The 18799-nt window shown below is 33.0% G+C and overlaps 2 protein-coding genes across 6 annotated transcripts; both read left to right on the plus strand.

The window, feature by feature from the left end:
* Nucleotides 11042–13873, plus strand: LOC109233463 (protein PHOSPHATE STARVATION RESPONSE 1-like). 3 transcript variants are annotated; one of them, XM_019399345.1, is made up of 7 exons: nt 11042–11847; nt 11933–12101; nt 12401–12477; nt 12578–12617; nt 13276–13330; nt 13412–13481; nt 13595–13873. In XM_019399345.1, the coding sequence occupies exons 1-7, from the start codon at nt 11320–11322 to the stop codon at nt 13817–13819; spliced, it is 1164 nt and encodes a 387-aa protein (XP_019254890.1). In that variant the 5' UTR covers nt 11042–11319; the 3' UTR covers nt 13820–13873. The 3 variants fall into 3 exon arrangements, with proteins under 3 accessions (XP_019254890.1, XP_019254888.1, XP_019254889.1); XM_019399343.1 differs by having other exon boundaries at nt 11044–11847; nt 13589–13873; XM_019399344.1 differs by having other exon boundaries at nt 11045–11847; nt 11936–12101; nt 13589–13873.
* On the plus strand, nt 16813–18539 carry LOC109233466. 3 transcript variants are annotated; one of them, XM_019399347.1, is made up of 2 exons: nt 16813–17152; nt 17826–18539. In XM_019399347.1, exon 2 carries the CDS (start codon nt 17895–17897, stop codon nt 18303–18305), a length of 411 nt encoding a protein of 136 aa, XP_019254892.1. In that variant the 5' UTR covers nt 16813–17152; nt 17826–17894; the 3' UTR covers nt 18306–18539. The 3 variants fall into 3 exon arrangements, with proteins under 3 accessions (XP_019254892.1, XP_019254894.1, XP_019254895.1); XM_019399349.1 differs by having other exon boundaries at nt 17836–18539; XM_019399350.1 differs by having other exon boundaries at nt 17861–18539.

The raw sequence follows: 18799 nt of genomic DNA on the forward strand, positions 1-18799 counted from the left end.
CATACAAATCAAAACATACGCACGAAATGTCCCTTCGTGCAATAATAATCGAAATTCCTTCGTGCAATAATAATCGAAACATGGCACGGAATGTTCCTTCGTGCAATAATAATCAAAACATGGCACGGAATGTTCCTTCGTGCAATAATAATCAAAACATGGCACGGAATGTTCCTTCGTGCATTAATAATCAAAACATGGCACGGAATGTTCCTTCGTGCAATAATAATCAAAACATGACACGGAATGTTCCTTCATGCAATAATAATCAAAACATGGCACGGAATGTTCCTTCGTGCATTAATAATCAAAACATGGCACGGAATATTCCTTCGTGCATTAATAATCAAAACATGGCACGGAATGTTCCTTCGTGCATTAATATATTCTCAACACAATTCGTGCACGGCATCAACCTTCGTGCTTTATCACTCTTCCTCACCCAAGCAACAATCACAAACAAGGGGGCGAGGGGATAGACAAACAGTAATAGAAGTCCCGGCAAGGGAAAACACAAGTAAACAGCTAAATTCCGGCAAGGGAACAATCACATTTCTTTCTCTTTCTTTCATTTCTTACTCAACAATTACTTTAGCATTTGAGCCAATGCTCCAAAGAGTTCACAAGTCATAATTCTTTCTCATACCCTTCACATTATATAGAAATCATCAATTACACAAGGAAGAGTCACAACAAAATCAAGATAAGCACAACTAAGGACTCACGGTCATGCTAGACACCAGTGTATAGATACTCGTCACCATGCCTATACACCGTACTCAACAATTAGCAATTAGCAAACAATACTCTAATCCTATTCCCTCAAGCCAAAGTTAGATCAAACACTTACCTCGGATGCTCCAAACTCAACTCAAGCCTCTAGTATAGCTTTACCCCTCGAATTTGGCTACAACTCAGTCAAATCTATGAAATAATGACTTTACAATATTAATAATAGCTAAACAAACTAAACCCAATACTTAAATATGAATTTCCAAGCTCTCTTCTAAAAATTCCAAAATCGCTCCCGGGCCCGCTTGGTCAAAACACGAGGTTCGAACCAATTCCATGTTACCCAACCCCCCCCCCCCCCACGAGCCCGAATATACAATTTGTTTTCAAATTCGACCCCAAAACGAGTTCTAAATTCAAGAAAATCGAAAAGCCCTAACACTACTCATTTCCCTTAATTTCAACCCTAGATTACATGTTCTAGGCCTAGGATTTCATTGGATGATGATAGAAAATGAAGAAAATGAGTTAGGTAATACTTACCCAAGAATATTTGGTGAAGAAATGCTCCAAGGATCGTTACAAGGCTGTGGTGAAGAAAGGTTTTCGTGAAATGGGGAAAAATCCCGAAATGGGTTCTGTTTTGGGTATTTAAAATCGCTGGACAAATTTGCCTTTCGCGTTCGCGACATAGGGGTCGCGTTCGCGAAGAAGGGGGCTGGGAAGCACCGCGTTCGCGACAGGGGGAGTGCGAACGCGTAGAGTAAATGGCTGGGGTCTGGGATCTGGGCCTACGCGAACGCGTGAGGAGACACGCGAATGCGTTGAAGGAAGCAGCAAAGCTTCGCGATCGCGATGGCCAGAACGCGAACGCGAAGGAGAAAAGGGAGCAAGGCTATGCGAACGCGGGAGGGCTAGTGCGAACGCGATGAAGAAAATCCCTGTATAAAAATTGCAGAAAATCTGCTAACTCCCTAAGTCCAAAACTACCCCCGAAAACCTCCGAAAATACTCCCAAGCCCTCGAGGCTCCTAACTAATCACACACACTAACTCGACAAATTACGGACTTAACCATGCGATTAAATCGCCAAAATAACATAAAAAACGAGGAATCAAACCTCAAAATCATCACCTTTTTTTTTCAAACTTCATAAACTTCAAATTTTAGATATTTGGGTCCGAGACACGTCAAATGATGTCCGATTTCAACCAAATTTCACAGAAAGCGCTTAAATCATATATAAGACTTGTACCGGGCGTCGGAACCAAAATACAAGCCCGATACCACAGTCTTTTAATCAATTTTCATTTCAAATTTTCATATAAATTTCAGAAAAACAATTTCACAGAAAAATTCATTTCTCGGGCTCTGGACCTCGGAATTCGACTCCGGGCATATGCCCGAGTCCCATATTTTTCTACGGGCCCTCCGGGACCGTCAAATCACGGGTCCGGGTCCGGGTCCGTTTACCAAAAATATTGACCAAAGTCAACTTTAATCATAATAATATCAAAATTCATAAATTTTTACACAGAATTCATATTTAAGCTTTCCGGCTACGCACCCGGACTGCGCCGCACGCAAATCGAGGCGAGAAAAAATAAGGTTTTCAAGGCCTCGGAAGCACGGGATGAATGAGAAAACGGGTGATGGCCCTTTGGGTCGTCACAATTTTTAATTTGTAGCTAAACATATATATCTATAATTGCTACGTATCACGAACATGGCTACATATTTTTACTTTTCGTAGCAAACAGAGAAAATATTTGCTATAATAAGATATATTTCATGGCTAAAAGTATGAATTTTTAGCTACAATAAGAAAATATTTGCGGCAAATACTTCAATTCATTACTATGAATTTTTCATCTGTAGCTGAATACGAGTACTATTGCTACGAAACTAAGCTATAGAAATAGTCACAATATTTAAAGTTACGTGGCAAATAAATTTAATCTTTTGCTACAATACAACACTTTGTAGCTACAAAATAAATATAGCTATACATTTTATTTATCGTGGCAAAAGAATAAAATTATTGCTATAATCATCTTTTCCGTGGCAAGAATGTATTATCATCACAGCTAGAACACAGAAAATTTTCATAGCAATAAGTATTAGTCCTTAGCCATGGGTCATGTAAAGTTTGTAGCCAATTTTTAGTTACGCCACTTTTTGCTACGAATGCTACGGAAAAAAAGTTCGTGGCTAAAGTGTTTAGCTACGGAAATTTTTATATTTAGCTACAATATATTTTATAGCTATAAATGCATAATGTTATAGTGTACAATATTAACGTTGCAATACTACCTTGGATGAATACTGCAGGTTCAATGTGAATAGGCGAGTCTATTGTTTGAAGAGGTGGATTGTAACTGCAATTGCATTGCCTATAATTACTTCATAAGTGATTCATTCACGGCAGAATTCTTCTTACTCCTCTTCTTCCTATTTTCTCTCAAAGTTCTCTTGAAACTCCGTAACTGAAGAGAGATTTTTAAAAATTGTTGTCTGCAAATCTCTGGGCTTTGTTGTATCGTGACGGTATATTGTCATAAACCAGCAACAAACTAGTGAGGCAATTAATACCTAAAAGATAGTGAATCATACCCACTGTCCCAAGTCCCAACAAAGAATATTCAAAATTTTAAGCCACATCAACACTTAAAATAGTGACATATAAAGTAAATACTATAAACTCATGGGGTGCATAAAGTTTGTTGACGCGTTGTGTAATCACAATTAAACAATTTATTATTCAAGAAAAATTACGTTTTCACAACGCATATTTCATCACATGACATGCAATCTCAAGATGTGACACATACAATTTTCAAGAGATTTCTATCATCCGTAAACTGTGGAAATCCTATTCTAAAAGAACACTACCCTAAAAGAATATGTTTCAACTTTTTGCCCAGTTTATTAGGTAGTAGTATCTCTTATTGGGTTAGGCAAGTCATGATTTAATCTTAGAACATGATGAGAATAATTAAAAATAATGGGCACCAGTTGATGTTCTTTTCAGTGACGACAAGTATGGTCTTAGTGAAGGGAGATTAAGATTATTAGTCAATAGACGTGGCTTACACTAATAAGTGTTAAATGACTTTTATGATATATAGTGATGAGTGACTCGGGTTCAAATTTCTTGTGCCATTAAATTAGTATTTTTATGTTTCATAGTGGAAGAAATTTATTTTGTTTAAGAACAAAACCAATGTTTAGAGAGTTTCAAGAATTCAACAACAGAATCTAACGCTACTGTAGTTTTCTTGTTGTCATATTGTTTATGTTTTTTATGCCAAGCCTTACAAAGAAATCAAAGTATACTTCCAGTCATCATTAATTTGTAACATGTCATTTTCGTGCATCTATCTCTTTAAATATAAAACTCTCTTAGAGCTGATCCAAAATTTATCAATTGATCTAAAGTTAATATATAACAATAATTGGCAGTAATTCGTTTTTTATACATATTTAATAAAAAAAATTTAAATATATAGTAATAGATTTTGAGGGTTCACATGAACACATACATTACATTGTACATATCGGTCTCTATCTCATTCTTCTTTTTTTCTCTCTCTTTATAAATATAAAAGTATACATTTGGGCATCATTATTTTGTAATTAACTAGGGAAAACAGAAAAATTCAGCTTGATGGATCTGAAATTTTAAAAAAAAAACGATCATCCCACCCACCCCCAAAGTCCGATTTATATGATTATTGACTATCTAATTTCCACTTATCATTACAATTTCCATTAATGTAACGGTTGAGAAGAAGAAGCAGAAGATTCCATGTGCATTAAACACCACATTTTCCATTTTTGGTTATTAAGGTTCACCATTCTATTTTTGTTATGTTAAAAAACAAATAGATGAGGGGATTTTGTGATATAACAAGTAACTGGTTACAATTTTTTCAAGTTCCTTTTTTTTTTTTTTTTTTCTTTTTTTCGGAAAGCTCGGCAATGTAAATTAAAGATGATAAGATTCATATAAAACATTAAATATCCTTATAAGACAGCTATGAAATAGAGATGATTCAAAGTGATATTATAATATTGGGATCCAACTCCTCTCCATTTCTCGGTGTATCCATTTCTCCAAGTTCTTACTTGGATGTAAGACACATGTCTTATTTATAAATTAATGGTTTAGATTTAATTAGCTAAAGATCATAAGCCTTAACCATAATAAGATAATACATATATTCTATATAGTTGCTATCAAAAGATTTAGTGAGCCCATAATTCTAGGTACTAAGTTCAAATATTCAAGATCTGATACTATATTAAATCAACAACAATTATGTTTTAAGCAATTAAGATTTTCAATATCCACATAGTTCTCAAAAATATTCAAATTCATGTCATCTTCAATTTCTTTCTCCTACATGTCTTTATCCCTCTTCTCAACTACTTTCTCCTGTTCCAACCAATTTTAGCAGCGTATTCTTTCGTAGTATTCATATGCATGTCTAAATGAATCAAATTTTATCCCAAGGTTTATAAGTACAAAGGAATAAGAAACATCCATATGTTAAATTTGAAATGTAATCACAAATCTACCACTGAAAAGGAGAAAGTAGGACAATAATCACAATTCAAAACTCTCTAATACATGGTTCTGCCAAGAATAAAGCTTAATTTAATTTCCAGTTAAAATTAGATTGAGTTTTTAAATAATTAAATTCAAATGACTTTTTTTTTAAAAAAGGATTGAACTCCAGAATAATAAAAAGAAAATTGTGAAATAAAAAGGTAAATTTACTACGGTAGATTGCAACTTAAATTTTTAAAAGAATTGACATGGTGGTAAAAAGAATTTCGGGATAACTTTGGGCGCCAGAAATAGATTTGTAGGAAGGAATATCAAAATTTCTGATAATTATATATGGAATATCTATTATTTTAACCATGGTTAATGCTGTGTTTTAGTTAATTAAATTTAGACCATTGATTTTAAAATGTTATATGTGTCTTTTATCCAAGTAAGAACTTGGAAAAATGGAGGTAATAGAAAATGGAGAGGAGTCAAATCCACAATATTGCATTCAACATTCTTATCCAAAAGTCATTTGATTATAGTGATAAAGTTGAGAGACTTCATAACCTTGAGTTTTTGTTCTCATAAAATTAGAGGCTCTATAATCTTAATTACGTGACTGATAAAAATAATTTTGGAATCGTTTCTAATTCTGAAGTAGTGGCAATCAATGAAAAATAAATTTATTGTTTCAGCATTTCAAAAAAAAAAAAAAATCTTATCCAAACGACGACAAAAATTCAAGAATCCTCTTTGTCTGCAAAATCAGAAACCATACTTTTTTTATATCAAATAGTATATATATTTATCATAAAAGTAACATAGTTTAATTTGCCAATTGAAGAATACGAACTGGCCAATGTGTTGAAGGTTTCAATAACGTGTCCTTTGAACAATTTAAGAGGCAAAATAGCTGGTAATGTCCATCCAAAAAAATGCGTTTCCTTTTCACATGTAACACCCTTTTGTTTAATCATTAGTTGTTTTCTCCCAAAAATAAAATTAATAAAAATTACAATGTCCTTTTCATAAAAATTACAGTATATCTCTCGTTTTTCCTCTTTATATTCATATACTTTAAATGCCAAAAGTATCCAAAAATGTGGATGGATCTATCCACCAAGTAGACGAGTTAATCATTGCTTACCAAATTTAACACGCTCCTTTTGCCCCGAATTGGAAATATAACACTACTGGAATATAAAAGTCAACGAAGATTTCTTTTTTCTTGAATATTTTGTGTGTACAGTAACACTTCGCTATAACAACATCCTTATATAACAGTACTTCTTTATATATAAAAGCCAAATTTTTCGGAACCAAATCTCATGTTCTATCATAATATTTTTTTTTTATAACAGCAATTCACTATAACATTCAAAAATATCCGGAACAAATGAGGTTGTTATAAAGAGGTTTGACCGTATATGATTTCGTTTCCGTTCTCTGTCTTTTTCTTTTAAAATTTTGTGTTGATTACATAAAAGACAAATATAAATATTAGCCACTATATCAAGAATGTTAAATATATATATATATATTGTTTTAGAGAAGCGTAGGAGTTCTCGGCCAATTAACTTTCGTTGGACTAATCAGCTGCCAATGGGTACTAAAATTTATTAATGAAAGTGGGCTATAATGTAATATATTAAACTAGAAGGGGAGCTGTATGTAATATTCCTCTCTAGTTGGAGGTAATGTACGTACCTAAATTTAATTAACGATCAAATAACTGATTGTAATTCTCTTTAGATTGTTTAAACTATAATAAAAGTTGAAATGAATCAGATAATTGTGGGTGAGTATTCCATTAATCAGAATGGTAATCATGAAAGTTTCACCAAACAGGATAATTGATTATCAAAAACAACATAAGTTCCATAATTTATCAATCCGCAAAAAAATAAACCAAAACTTTCTCATGCTATTCAATCCATACTAATTAGTATAATATTATTCATAAGGCATATTTGCGTCTAATGTCTTACTATTATTATTGGGGGTAAAGATATGAAAACATGTTTCACATCGTGACACAACCAGTAGTCCCGTATTGTTTTTTTTTTTTTTCAAAAAAAAAAAAAAGTTATCTCTATTACATAAGGGAAAAAGCAGAAATAACTTATAATTTATGGGTTCACGGGCGTGATTTTATTGTGTTTAGATAAATAAACGATGCTTTGATAAATAAGAAGAACAAAAAAAGAACATATAGCCTGTGGAAGATTACTATACATGTCGGCTACTAATTAAATCAAGATTGGAACACTTAGGAGAAAACAAGGTGTTTTTCTTGTTTTTTAGCTCTTGTTCGATACTGTGGAGAATCAATGTTGTGAAACGGGCCGAACAAAATGAGGCACTTGGGCCTGGGAATGATTTACACTGGGATAAAATGATGGAATTTTTTCTTATCTATACCATATATGAAACCTTATTACAAAAAATGTGCATAATTCCTAAATTACTCGTCCAATCCACATTATTTCTACAGTTTTTGTACCAATCATTAAAAGCTAATTAATAGCAGTTGTATCTTCCTATTTATGCGAGCTAAATTTTAGGAGAAGAATATTCTGAACAGATTTGGCGTGAATATTCTGAATAGATTTAGAAGAAGAATATTGAAACGGAAAGGAGATTTCTGTTCTTCATCTTCATCTTCATCTGTTCTTCCATATATTTTCCACCATTGATAGCCATTAAAAAGCTTGAAAGCTTTGAATTCAAATTTGGGTTTTCAAAAATCATTATTTGTTTGGATTGGGTGTTGTTGTAAATAATTCGGAATATATTTAGGAGTTTATATCTCAATTTTGAGGGGTTTTGGTGAAGATTAGACTTGGTTTTGACTGAATTTCAGATTGAAACTCAAAGAAGAAGAAGAAGAAGAAGAAGAAGAAGAAGAAGAAGAAGAAGAAGAAGACATATTTCCAGAAATTGTAGATAAATTGTAGATTGGGAAGACTAAAACTTCTACAAATCTTCTACAATTATGTCGAAAATGCCAATTATGCTACAATTGAAATGGGAATTGGGATATTAAAATTCAATGTATCCATTTTGTAGATATCTTGTAGATAAATTGTAGATTATTTGTATTCTGATTGTAGATGCATTGTTTTCTGTTTTCACAAATCCAAAACGACTAAAGCTTCTACAAAATATTCTGCAAAAAACAGTCTACAATTTATCTACAATTTTTTAATTTTTCTACAATTTATCTACAATTTCTGGAAATATGTCTTCTTCTTCTTCTTCTTCTTCGAGTTTCAATCGACTGTGTTAACCAGTAACCTTCAGCCACTGCCCAAAAAAAAAAAACAAAAAAAAAAAAAAAGAGGTCAATGAAAATAACGATACATTGATGTTTTGTACGTGTAAATAGAGAATTGGTAAATAAGAACTAATCTGAAGATACGGTCGCTAAGTTAAGGTTTTTGGGGAAGTAAATGAGAACTAATCTGAAGATTATTGATGCTACTGTCCATCTCCAAAAGGGGGGGGGGGGGGGTAGTTGGGGGAGAGACGGGTAAAGGTAAATGTGGGAAGATACGGTCCTAAATTAGCGCCTAATATAAATGCACCCTTAATTATATCCCTAATTTGAATTATGGTATATAAATGGTAATTTGGTATGTTGAAATGTAATTAACACAAACCTTAAACATTGAGGGTAATAAGGTGTCATATATGGTATAGGAAGGTAAAAATCCCTAAAAATGATTAAACAACCCAAAACAAGGTTATTGGACTACCATTGGGACCCAGGTTAAAGTACATGTGTCAAAGAGTTACTAGTCTAGAGGAAATATATTTGTTATAATTATCAGATTGTGCAAGGGAGAGGGCATACGAATTATGTAGAAGCTTCGACTCTGTCTGTTCTTCTCATCTCTATCTTTCTAATGTCTGAAACTCCTCATCCCCTTCTGGTTATCCTTTTCTTGTTCCTTTAATTCTTAGTTAATTGTTGTTCATCACTCCATTAGTATTTCCTATTTCCAGGTAACTTCGTTCAGTGATTATAATATATAAGTCTGTTTATTGTTGTGAATTGGGTTGTTACAATCAATCTGAGATTTCACTTTTGGGCTTCTTAGTTATAGTAGTAGATTAAGTACTCGTATTTAATTGGAAATTTTACCTCCTATGGTAAAGGTATACACCTTATTTATTATAAATCAAAATTATTTTAAAACATTATTTTCTATAGCTACTTTTTATATTTTATAACAAAATAAGTATTTATGGTATATACTACCATTGAGGCATGAAATAAGGCATGAAATACGCTATTTATATTTTTCCTCTCTCTTAGACAGGTGGACGTACCTATTTTTAAGATGATCGATGTTACTGTATTTATGAATACAGCAACACGAATACATGTGAATACATGCGCATACAGCTGGACTGCGCTTATTTTAAGCGCATTTTATTGTTGTATTCATGAATACAGCAACACGAATACATGTGAATACATGCGCGTACAGCTGGACTGCCCTGATTTTAGGCACTTTTTGTTGTTGTATTCATGAATACATGGCGCGAATACATGTGCTGGACTACCCGATTTTTAGGCGATTTTTGCTGCTGTATTCATGAGTACAGCAACGCGAATGCAACGAATACACTACCGTAACAACTGAACAGTAGCTATAGGAAGTAATTATGAATATGATAGCTATAGAAAATTAATAACCACTAAACAATAGTGGTTTCTGAAAATTCCTCTATTTAATTTGTACAAATTTTAAACAGATCACAGTTCTAGCTTGTTAATCGGAGTGTACTCAGTGAGGGAGCCACATGCGAGGATTCAACTGAATTACTTTCGTCGAAAAGTTATAAATATAATTTGAATCCCTTGATATAAGATAAATACAAGTTTAATTTTCAAATCTCAAGTGTGATATTTTTGGAATTTTTTGGATCCCCTCGTTAGAATTCTCATTCTGCGACTACGTGTAATGTTTCATGGCTCGTCTTAATATTTCGGGTTTATATTCCTCACATTTCCATTTCCAACGAAGAAGAAAATCGAAAAGAAAAAGGAACAAAAACATGTCTTATTTAATAAACAATTCGGACCCAAAATAAAAGGAATCAATAATTTATATTAGTGTAAGCAATTTTATACCATGAAGTCATAGCAAGTTATTTGTTTTATTTTTAAGATTACGAATCCCATATTTTAAGAAGGTTATCTGTAAATATCATTTTGGTGACCTGATAGTGTTTATACAAACTATGTAAATAAGTTAAACACTATTGTCGGGGAAGGTTTGAGACATGAACCACTACAGGCTATTCAACTACTACCAATAGAATTATCTAACTGTGGCTCAGAAGAATTTCAGATATTATTATTGAATATATGCCATTCCTGATGAAATGATTATGTTGACAGATGCACCCATAAACTATATTCTTCTTTCATCTAATTGATGCTAAAAGGAATTGTTTAAATTTAATAAGGCCATATATTCCTCTCCTTTTGAGAAAATTCTGTATCTTTTTCTCTTTTCATTTTATAGTTTTGAGAAGAAGACTGGTGCGGAGACGAAGAGGATATTTGTATAAGTATAGGAGATTTGTTGTTTTCTAGTAAAAATATATTTGGCCTTGGTCTTGTCAAATAGGCTTATTCATTCCTTATCCATGTCACAGAATAAGTATTAAAATAGTTTTTTTTTTTTGTTGATAAAAGTATTAAAATAGTTGGCATTTACATGTTGACATATTCATAGTCTTATATCATGTGTATGGTGACATTCAGCATATAAAAAAGAAATTCCTGCAGAAATTAAATAGTACTGCATCTTCATTTATATTTGAATCTTCTTCCTTAGTTTCTTGAAGCTGCGTGTGCACAACTAATTGTCTTAAGACATTCATCGATTGATACTAGAAATTATTAAAATTTAAATGCAGTTTGTTTCTTGAAATATCTAAACAGAATCCATCTGTCTTTGGTGTATACTTTTGCTAGAAATTGAAATTTCTTGACTAATTTTTTGGGGGAAATGAGTATCCAGAGGGCTGAACAAACTCATGCATATCACAACAGTGAATTTGCAACTGATTACAATTTAGAATTCCAACAGAATATTGATCAACAGAAATCTTCATCATGCTTGGAATTTTGTTTTCAGCCAGGAACTTCTGCAGAAAATTGCTGCCAACAGATATCTGATTCATCATCAGGAACAATCATAAGCCGAATCGCGTCACCACCTTCAGCTTTTTTTACTACAGAGAGATTAATACAATATGAATACCAAGACAATAGTTGTCAACTGTCCAAGTATAATGATGCTCAATTACCATCATATCCTCAACGCGATTTTCCCAAGATTTCAATGCCAACATTCATCAGATCACAGTTGTCAAACAGTCAACCCCTTGGTCCTGAGGAAGCCTATGGAAATCCTTTCAGCAATCTATCGGAGAAAGAGAGAATAGTGTTTCTTAAGAGTAAGTTGCTTGAAGAATTTGATTCTTCAAACAAGCAACCTTCAATGCCAGTTTTCCATGGAAATCAAGATTATGGTGTAAGTACTTTTAATTGGTCATTCTCTAGTATTGCTTTTTCGAGATTTGAATCACAACACCATTCTGATTCTTGTTATGTTCCAGCAGCTCTCCAATAATTTTTGTGGTTTTAACTTGGTACAATCTGGAAGTCCATCAGCTAATAATGTTAATAACTCTGGAGGATCATTATCGAACAAGACACGAATCAGGTGGACTCAACATCTCCACGATCGATTTGTTGAGTGTGTAAATCGTCTTGGAGGAGCTGACAGTAAGTAACTTCACACATCCCTTACCTTTTCAATTTTTGTTTCCTCGGAGGTTGTAAAAGCCGGGGTGTCACATTTTCGTGCCCCAAGGTTTGAGTGGCTCTGATTGTAACAACCCAGCCCACTAGTGATATTGTCTCCTTTGGGCCTAGGCCCGTGCGGCTTCAAAACACATCATATAAGGCTTGCTTCCTTATATATCCGACATATCTTGCGTTTTGTCGATGTGAGATTTACCAGAAGTGTCACATAGGTGGTCAATTTTGGCTATGGATTAATTGTTCTTCCCTTCATTTTTCAGAGGCAACGCCAAAGGCAATAGTAAAGCTGATGGATTCAGAAGGCTTAACCATTTTTCATGTAAAAAGCCATCTGCAGGTACTTGAGATATGAAATACTAGTAAATACTTTCTTGGAACACCTTTTGGTATTTTGACAAAATTTTAAAGCAAATATTGTTTTGACTATTCCATTGTAGAAATATCGAAGTGCAAAGTACATCCCTGAATCAGCAGAAGGTATGTATTTTCCAAAATAAGTTTCATGTTTATTAAGAAGAAACATTGTTTCTCCAAGAACACTATGCTTAATTAAAAATTTGCTGATGTTTAGAACCTCCCGTACTGGTAATCAAGGATCATAGTTAAAGTAGAATTAGCAAAAAAGGGCAGCCCGGTGCACTAAACTCCCGCTATGCGTGGGGTCCGGGGAAAGGCCGGACCACAAGGGCCTATCGAACACAGTCTTACCCTGCATTTCTGCAAGAGGTTGTTAAATTAGAAGAATTAGCAACCGAACTGTTAAATTACTAAAAAGGGGAAAGCAAATAAGTTTTTGTATCCTCGTTTCTTTAACAGAAAGGAAATGAACTGCTATGTACCCAATAGACACAAATTTGAAAGAAAAAGATGTTACTAATATAATGCAGTAGCAATAAGTTTCATAAGTGGTCATTTATGAAATCTTCTAAAACTCTTCTCTTCCTTTTCATTTTTTGGTCATTTATGCAATAAGTGAATCCAACATGATGGAAAACAGACTGTTTCCCTTACACATTTATGTTAATTTTACCTTTGCTGGTGAAAATTGCTATTTTGCCATAGACATGCTAAATACTTAGTTTCAAAGTATCCAGCTCTTTTCAGAAATCAGAGTTTCCTCCTTTCTATAATGCAGGGAAATCTGAAAAGATGGATAGCCCGAATAATGTGACACAGATCAACAGCAAAACGTATGTCCGAGGCAACTTTCCTAACCAATATTCATGATTATTTTAGCTGGACAATGAACTTAATCCAGATTTCTTTTTCAGCGGGATGCAAATCAAGGAAGCACTGAATATTCAGCTAGAAGTCCAGAGGCGTCTTCACGAGCAACTAGAGGTATATTTAATTAGTACATCCAAGGATATAAATTTATCCACTTTTAGCGAGCTGAAATTATGTACGTACCATTTTGAATTATGTTTCTGAATCCTAATTGTTACTAGATTCAGCACAAGTTACAAATGAGGATTGAAGAACAAGGAGAGCAATTGAAGAAGATGTTTGATCAACAACAAAAGACAAGCAGGAGCCTATTGGAGACACGAAATTCAAGCATTACATCTCCTGTTGATTCATTCAACCCACATGAAGAGGAAGATGAAGTTCACGTTGCAGACAGCTTCGAATTCTCATCTAAAATAAGTTACAATGACATGGCAACTGCATCAATTTGATGTTACCATTTATCATGGAAGCATATGCATTAGTAGTCATGACTTTAATTTCTACCACTTGAGAGTTATTCGCCTCCAAAACAAATTTCTACCACGGGAGTTCCAGTATAATATATCGGACTTCTAGCATAATATACTGGAATTCTTTCAGTATAATATACCGGTCCAGCATAATATGTTGGAAGTTCATATACGCAGGTGCTCCGCTATCTCTATTATATTATGCTGGAACTTTTCGTGTTGCAGCAAAATATTGGTTATTCTTTAATAACTATGAAAACGCTGGCTATTTTTCAATAGCCAGTCCGAAAACTAGCTAGCCCGTGCTATTTTTACACACCATCTCTGTTTCGTTTGGATAATTTATTTGGACTGGGCTTGAGCCAATTTGTGAGTAGGCCCATGTTTAACCAACATAACATGTTAGAAGCGGCGCAGACAGCCCAACAACAAAGAGAGGGCTTTTCAGTCATTTCAATTTCAGATTTACTACTCAATTGGACTCTCGGGATTCAAAGTACGCAAGGAATATTTACTGCTAATCAGTTTAACCTTCACATAAAGTCGTTGCTTCTCATTCATTAGTGAAACGACAAACCTACGTTTTCTGATTTCTTTAATTTTTCAAAATTTTTTATTACTCGATAGTAGTGACTAGCGTTTTAAAAAGCACGGGCGAGAGGCGAAACATTTTATCTAACACAGGGCGAAGCGAAAGTCTCGAGGCGCGGAGCATAAGCGCCATGAGTATTTAATTTTTAATATTTTATAAATTAATAAAATAAATATATTAATAAAAATGCATTAAAATATTAAAGCAAATAAAAAATATACTAGATTAGTAGGAAAATATAAATATCTATTATAAATATGCTAATATATGCATGAACCATAGAAAAACAAAATTTACTTGTAAAAGTGAAAGACGTAAAGATGAATTACACGTATAATTAATATGATTATGATAGAACAAACTCAGATTTATAAAAATGGTATTCTAGTTTATGGCAATTCAAAAAATAAAAAATATAAATTCAATATAAAATTATTGTTTAAAAATCTAAAAGTAGATAACAAATCAAAAGTACAATGGAAGCAAAGTAATATAAGAATCTAGGGACAAACTACTTTTCTTTTAGTTTACCCTTTGCAGACAAAGGTTTAAAGTGTATAAGTTATTCCGTAGTAAATGACAAAAAGTAAAGATTATGAAATTTTGATAAATTAACAGTTAAAAAAACCCTTTGGCTTTTGAGATTTTAAATTGAAAATTTATTATGAGTTAAAATTTTGATATTTAAGTTAGACAAAAAAGAAAAGATTTATTAAGAAAATTTGGCTCAAATTTGAAAAGTTCTCGGGGCTTAAGCTTCAAATAAACGCCCAAAGCGTTGGAGCTTATGCCAAGGGGAACATCCGGAATGTCTAGGCTTACGCCCCACGATACTTGTGCCTTTGTCCATTTTTTTGTATGTTTCGCCCCAGAGTTTATCCTGAACTCGTCCAAAAAAAACCTTTTAAAGCACGGGTGACTATTACAAGAACTAGTCAAATGTGAGTGGATACCAGCCGTCTGCTCCATCTTTACACAAAAATTCATGCGTTTTGGAGAAAAACATAGGTCAATTATAAATTAGAAGTTACATTTCATGTACTAATAATATATTAAAAAAATTAAATTATCAAATTAAGTTGATTCATAAAATAAATAAGTTTTTATATGAAGTTTGATATGATAATTTGAATATTTTGTGTAATTCATGACACTACGATTGACCGATTAATCATTTAGTATCCAATATGGTTTACCACATAACATGTGTTCTCATTTTCCAAAAAAAAAGAATTTAAAAATAGTTTGAGTTTTGGTTTGTTGAACATGCTTGCATGCCATTTTTAATATACACAAGGCTTTATGTGTTGAATATATTATGAAGCATCTAATTAATTATTAATCTTAGTTTAACTCAAGTAAGTTTACCACTTCTCAAACATTAATTAAAGCCACGAACCCTCGGGGGTTGGCCTGGTGGCAATTGACTTGAGCCTTGGGGTTTGCTCCCTTTCAAGGTCTTAAGTTCGAAACTCATTGGGTGCAAACAATTTCTGAGGGCCATCCAACTGGGTAAAACCTGAATTAACCGTGGTGCACTTGCGGGAAACTCCTTGCCGAGGGCCTGTGCACCCCCGGGATTAGTCGGGTCTCTAAGAGACTCGGACACCCGGTGCAAATCAAAAAAAAAAATTAAAGTCACGAGGTTTTCCTAAACTACACCTATTAATTGATTCAGTCTTTTCTCTTTCTTAAATATTCCTGTCCATTTATTTTCCCGGTGACCACCTGTTCCCTTGCTCGTTTTTTACCATCAAATTCATTACTTTATGAGCAATTTACCTTAATTCCCCAAACGCCGTTGCATATTACTCTTTCTTTCCAATTTTTATGATGTACATTCTTTTTAATATGTTCGAAAAAATGATACGGTTTTATAAAAAAATAAAACAAATATTTTTTATATGTAAAAATAATTTAATTTTAAATTTTAATATATATATATTAAGCTTTAAAAGTATTTTTTTCTTAAATTTCATGCTCAATCAAATTGCATCACACTTGTTTTAAAATATAAGTTTCAAAAAATCTTGATTCTTTCTCAACTTGTGTATCTAACCTCATCACACTTGTTTTAAAATATTCAAAAGCTTTTTTTTTCTTCTTAACTTCAGTCACATGAAATGAGACTCCGTGCTAAAAATATTGTTTTAATATTTTTGTACTATTGTCCCATGTTTGTTGGGCAAAAAAGCAATGTACAAAATTAATTCGAAACTAATTATATTTGCTAACCAAAAATTATATAAAATAACAACAATAATAATAACATCAAAAAAAAATTGTGTATAATATAATATATGTTATATCCAAAAAATATATATTTTATCAGCATTTTACTCTTATAAATGGCTAAAAATATACATTTCTCATTTTTTATTTCTTCTCTTAACTTCGGTAGTCGTATTTGGCGTTTGCCTCTCTGCCTCAACTTATTACCACTGCTCTCTGAACCTCTAATGGCAAAGATTCTTCTCTTCATAACTCTACTTACATATTAAACTTTTCACTACTTATTATTATTTTCTGATCTGAGTTTCCAATATTTTCTATCAGATAATTTTTTTTCTTTCTTATTGACAAAATAATCTTTAGGTTCAGAAGGACCACTTTCTGAATATATTGGGCTTTTATTATATCGGTTTGATAAAATCTTAAGGGATGCGTTTTTGGTTAAGGATGAAAATGGTGGCTGTTTCCTGAAATATCATCTACATTTGGTATGTTTCTATTCCCATAGCATTAAAACAAATACTAGCTTTATAGTATATTTTTTGTGGGTTAATCCAAAGATTCAATCTTTTTATGATTTAGTATCTATTTAATTTGTTTCAACTTAAATATTTGTAGTATTGATTTGTTTTCCTTTTAATGAATATGGCTTCAAACATGTTATGGTTTGGTTGTTTACTGAATGTCTGATATGGTGAAGTTTTCTGTTTTGAGTTTGTTTATGTAATGATTTTATTTATTTAATTTTTTTTCCTGGATTGGAGTCCTTTTTTTCAATCGCTAGTGGTTTTATTTGTTTGAGTTAATGTAGTTGAATAATTTATGAAGGGTTCTTGTTTGAAATGGTTCTCAGTTTTACTTGTCCTGTTTTCACTTTAAGGCTGAGTGTGAAGACAGTTTTGTTTGTTTGTAACAAATAGTATATCATTTTTCATATTTGTTTGTATGTGATTTCGGTTTCAGTTTGAGTTTTGAGGATAGGATACTGTAGAAGATAATGTTGTTATCTTTATTGTTCATGTTGGTGAATTTATTTGAACCGGGATCCTCTTCACCAGAACTTGTTTAATGAGCTCAAATACATCCTCACCATATGTTTGGAACTGTAAATTTGTGTTGGTTCTCTTTAATCCTCTGATATTCGTTTCGTTTTATTCATAGGACATTTCAGTTTTTACTGTGATTCTTGATACTAGGACATTTCACCAGCAAAGTTTCTTTATTTGGACAATGGGTAGAGGAAGAGGAAAGACAAAGAAGCAATCTGTTCGTGAGGATCTTGTGAGTGGTGAAGAAGAGAAGATGCCGGTGAGGAGAAGGGGAAGACCACAGAAGCCGAAGAGTGAAATAGAGGAAGAAGAGGAAGAAGTTGAGAAGATAGTGGGGGATGGAGATGATAGTGAGAAAACAAAAGGTTCCGTCTTGAATAAAGATAGCAAGAACCAAGTAGCCGAGGATGGAAAGAAGAGGAAGAGACCTTCACAAGTCATGGAAAATAAGGATTCAGTAAAGGAGGAAAATGGAGTTGGAACTAAAACTAACTCTAATGACTTAATAAAGTCGGTTGGATTCAGACAAATTGGGAGCAGAAGGAAAAACAAGCCTAGACGAGCTGCTGAAGTTGGTGTTGAGTGCAGATGAAACGGTTCTCTTTGTGTTTGTGAACTGACTTTATGATTATTTACATGTGCTTATCTATTTTAGTCCAGTTATAACTTCTTCTTTTTGGATTAAATTTTGTGCAAACGGAATTTTGTGAAGATTTATGCAGCATGTTTTAGCTTTGCTGAATGTATTGCTGCCAAATCTCTTTGCGAATTCTCCCATTTTACATGTCTCATCAATATTGAGAATGATGTTTCTCCTTTACTGTAATTTTTTCTACTTCCAGTTTGAAATGTATGGTGCCCTTGTTTGACTTAGAAGTTCTTTATCTGTTATTTGAACGCAAATACCTAACAAGAATGAGGAAGCCTCGTGGTGGATAACTGAGAAAGAAGTCCTGCAGCATGACTGAGCTGGAAGAAGGCCATGTTTTGGTGTGCAGAATCGAAGGTACAGCTTGTTGGAAGTTGAGTATCACAATACCTTTTGCTTTTCTCATTGATATTTAATCCATCGACATTGTCTTATGT

The sequence above is a fragment of the Nicotiana attenuata genome, chromosome 10 (assembly GCF_001879085.1).
Source record: "Nicotiana attenuata strain UT chromosome 10, NIATTr2, whole genome shotgun sequence".
In the NCBI taxonomy this organism is placed as follows: Eukaryota; Viridiplantae; Streptophyta; class Magnoliopsida; order Solanales; family Solanaceae; genus Nicotiana; species Nicotiana attenuata.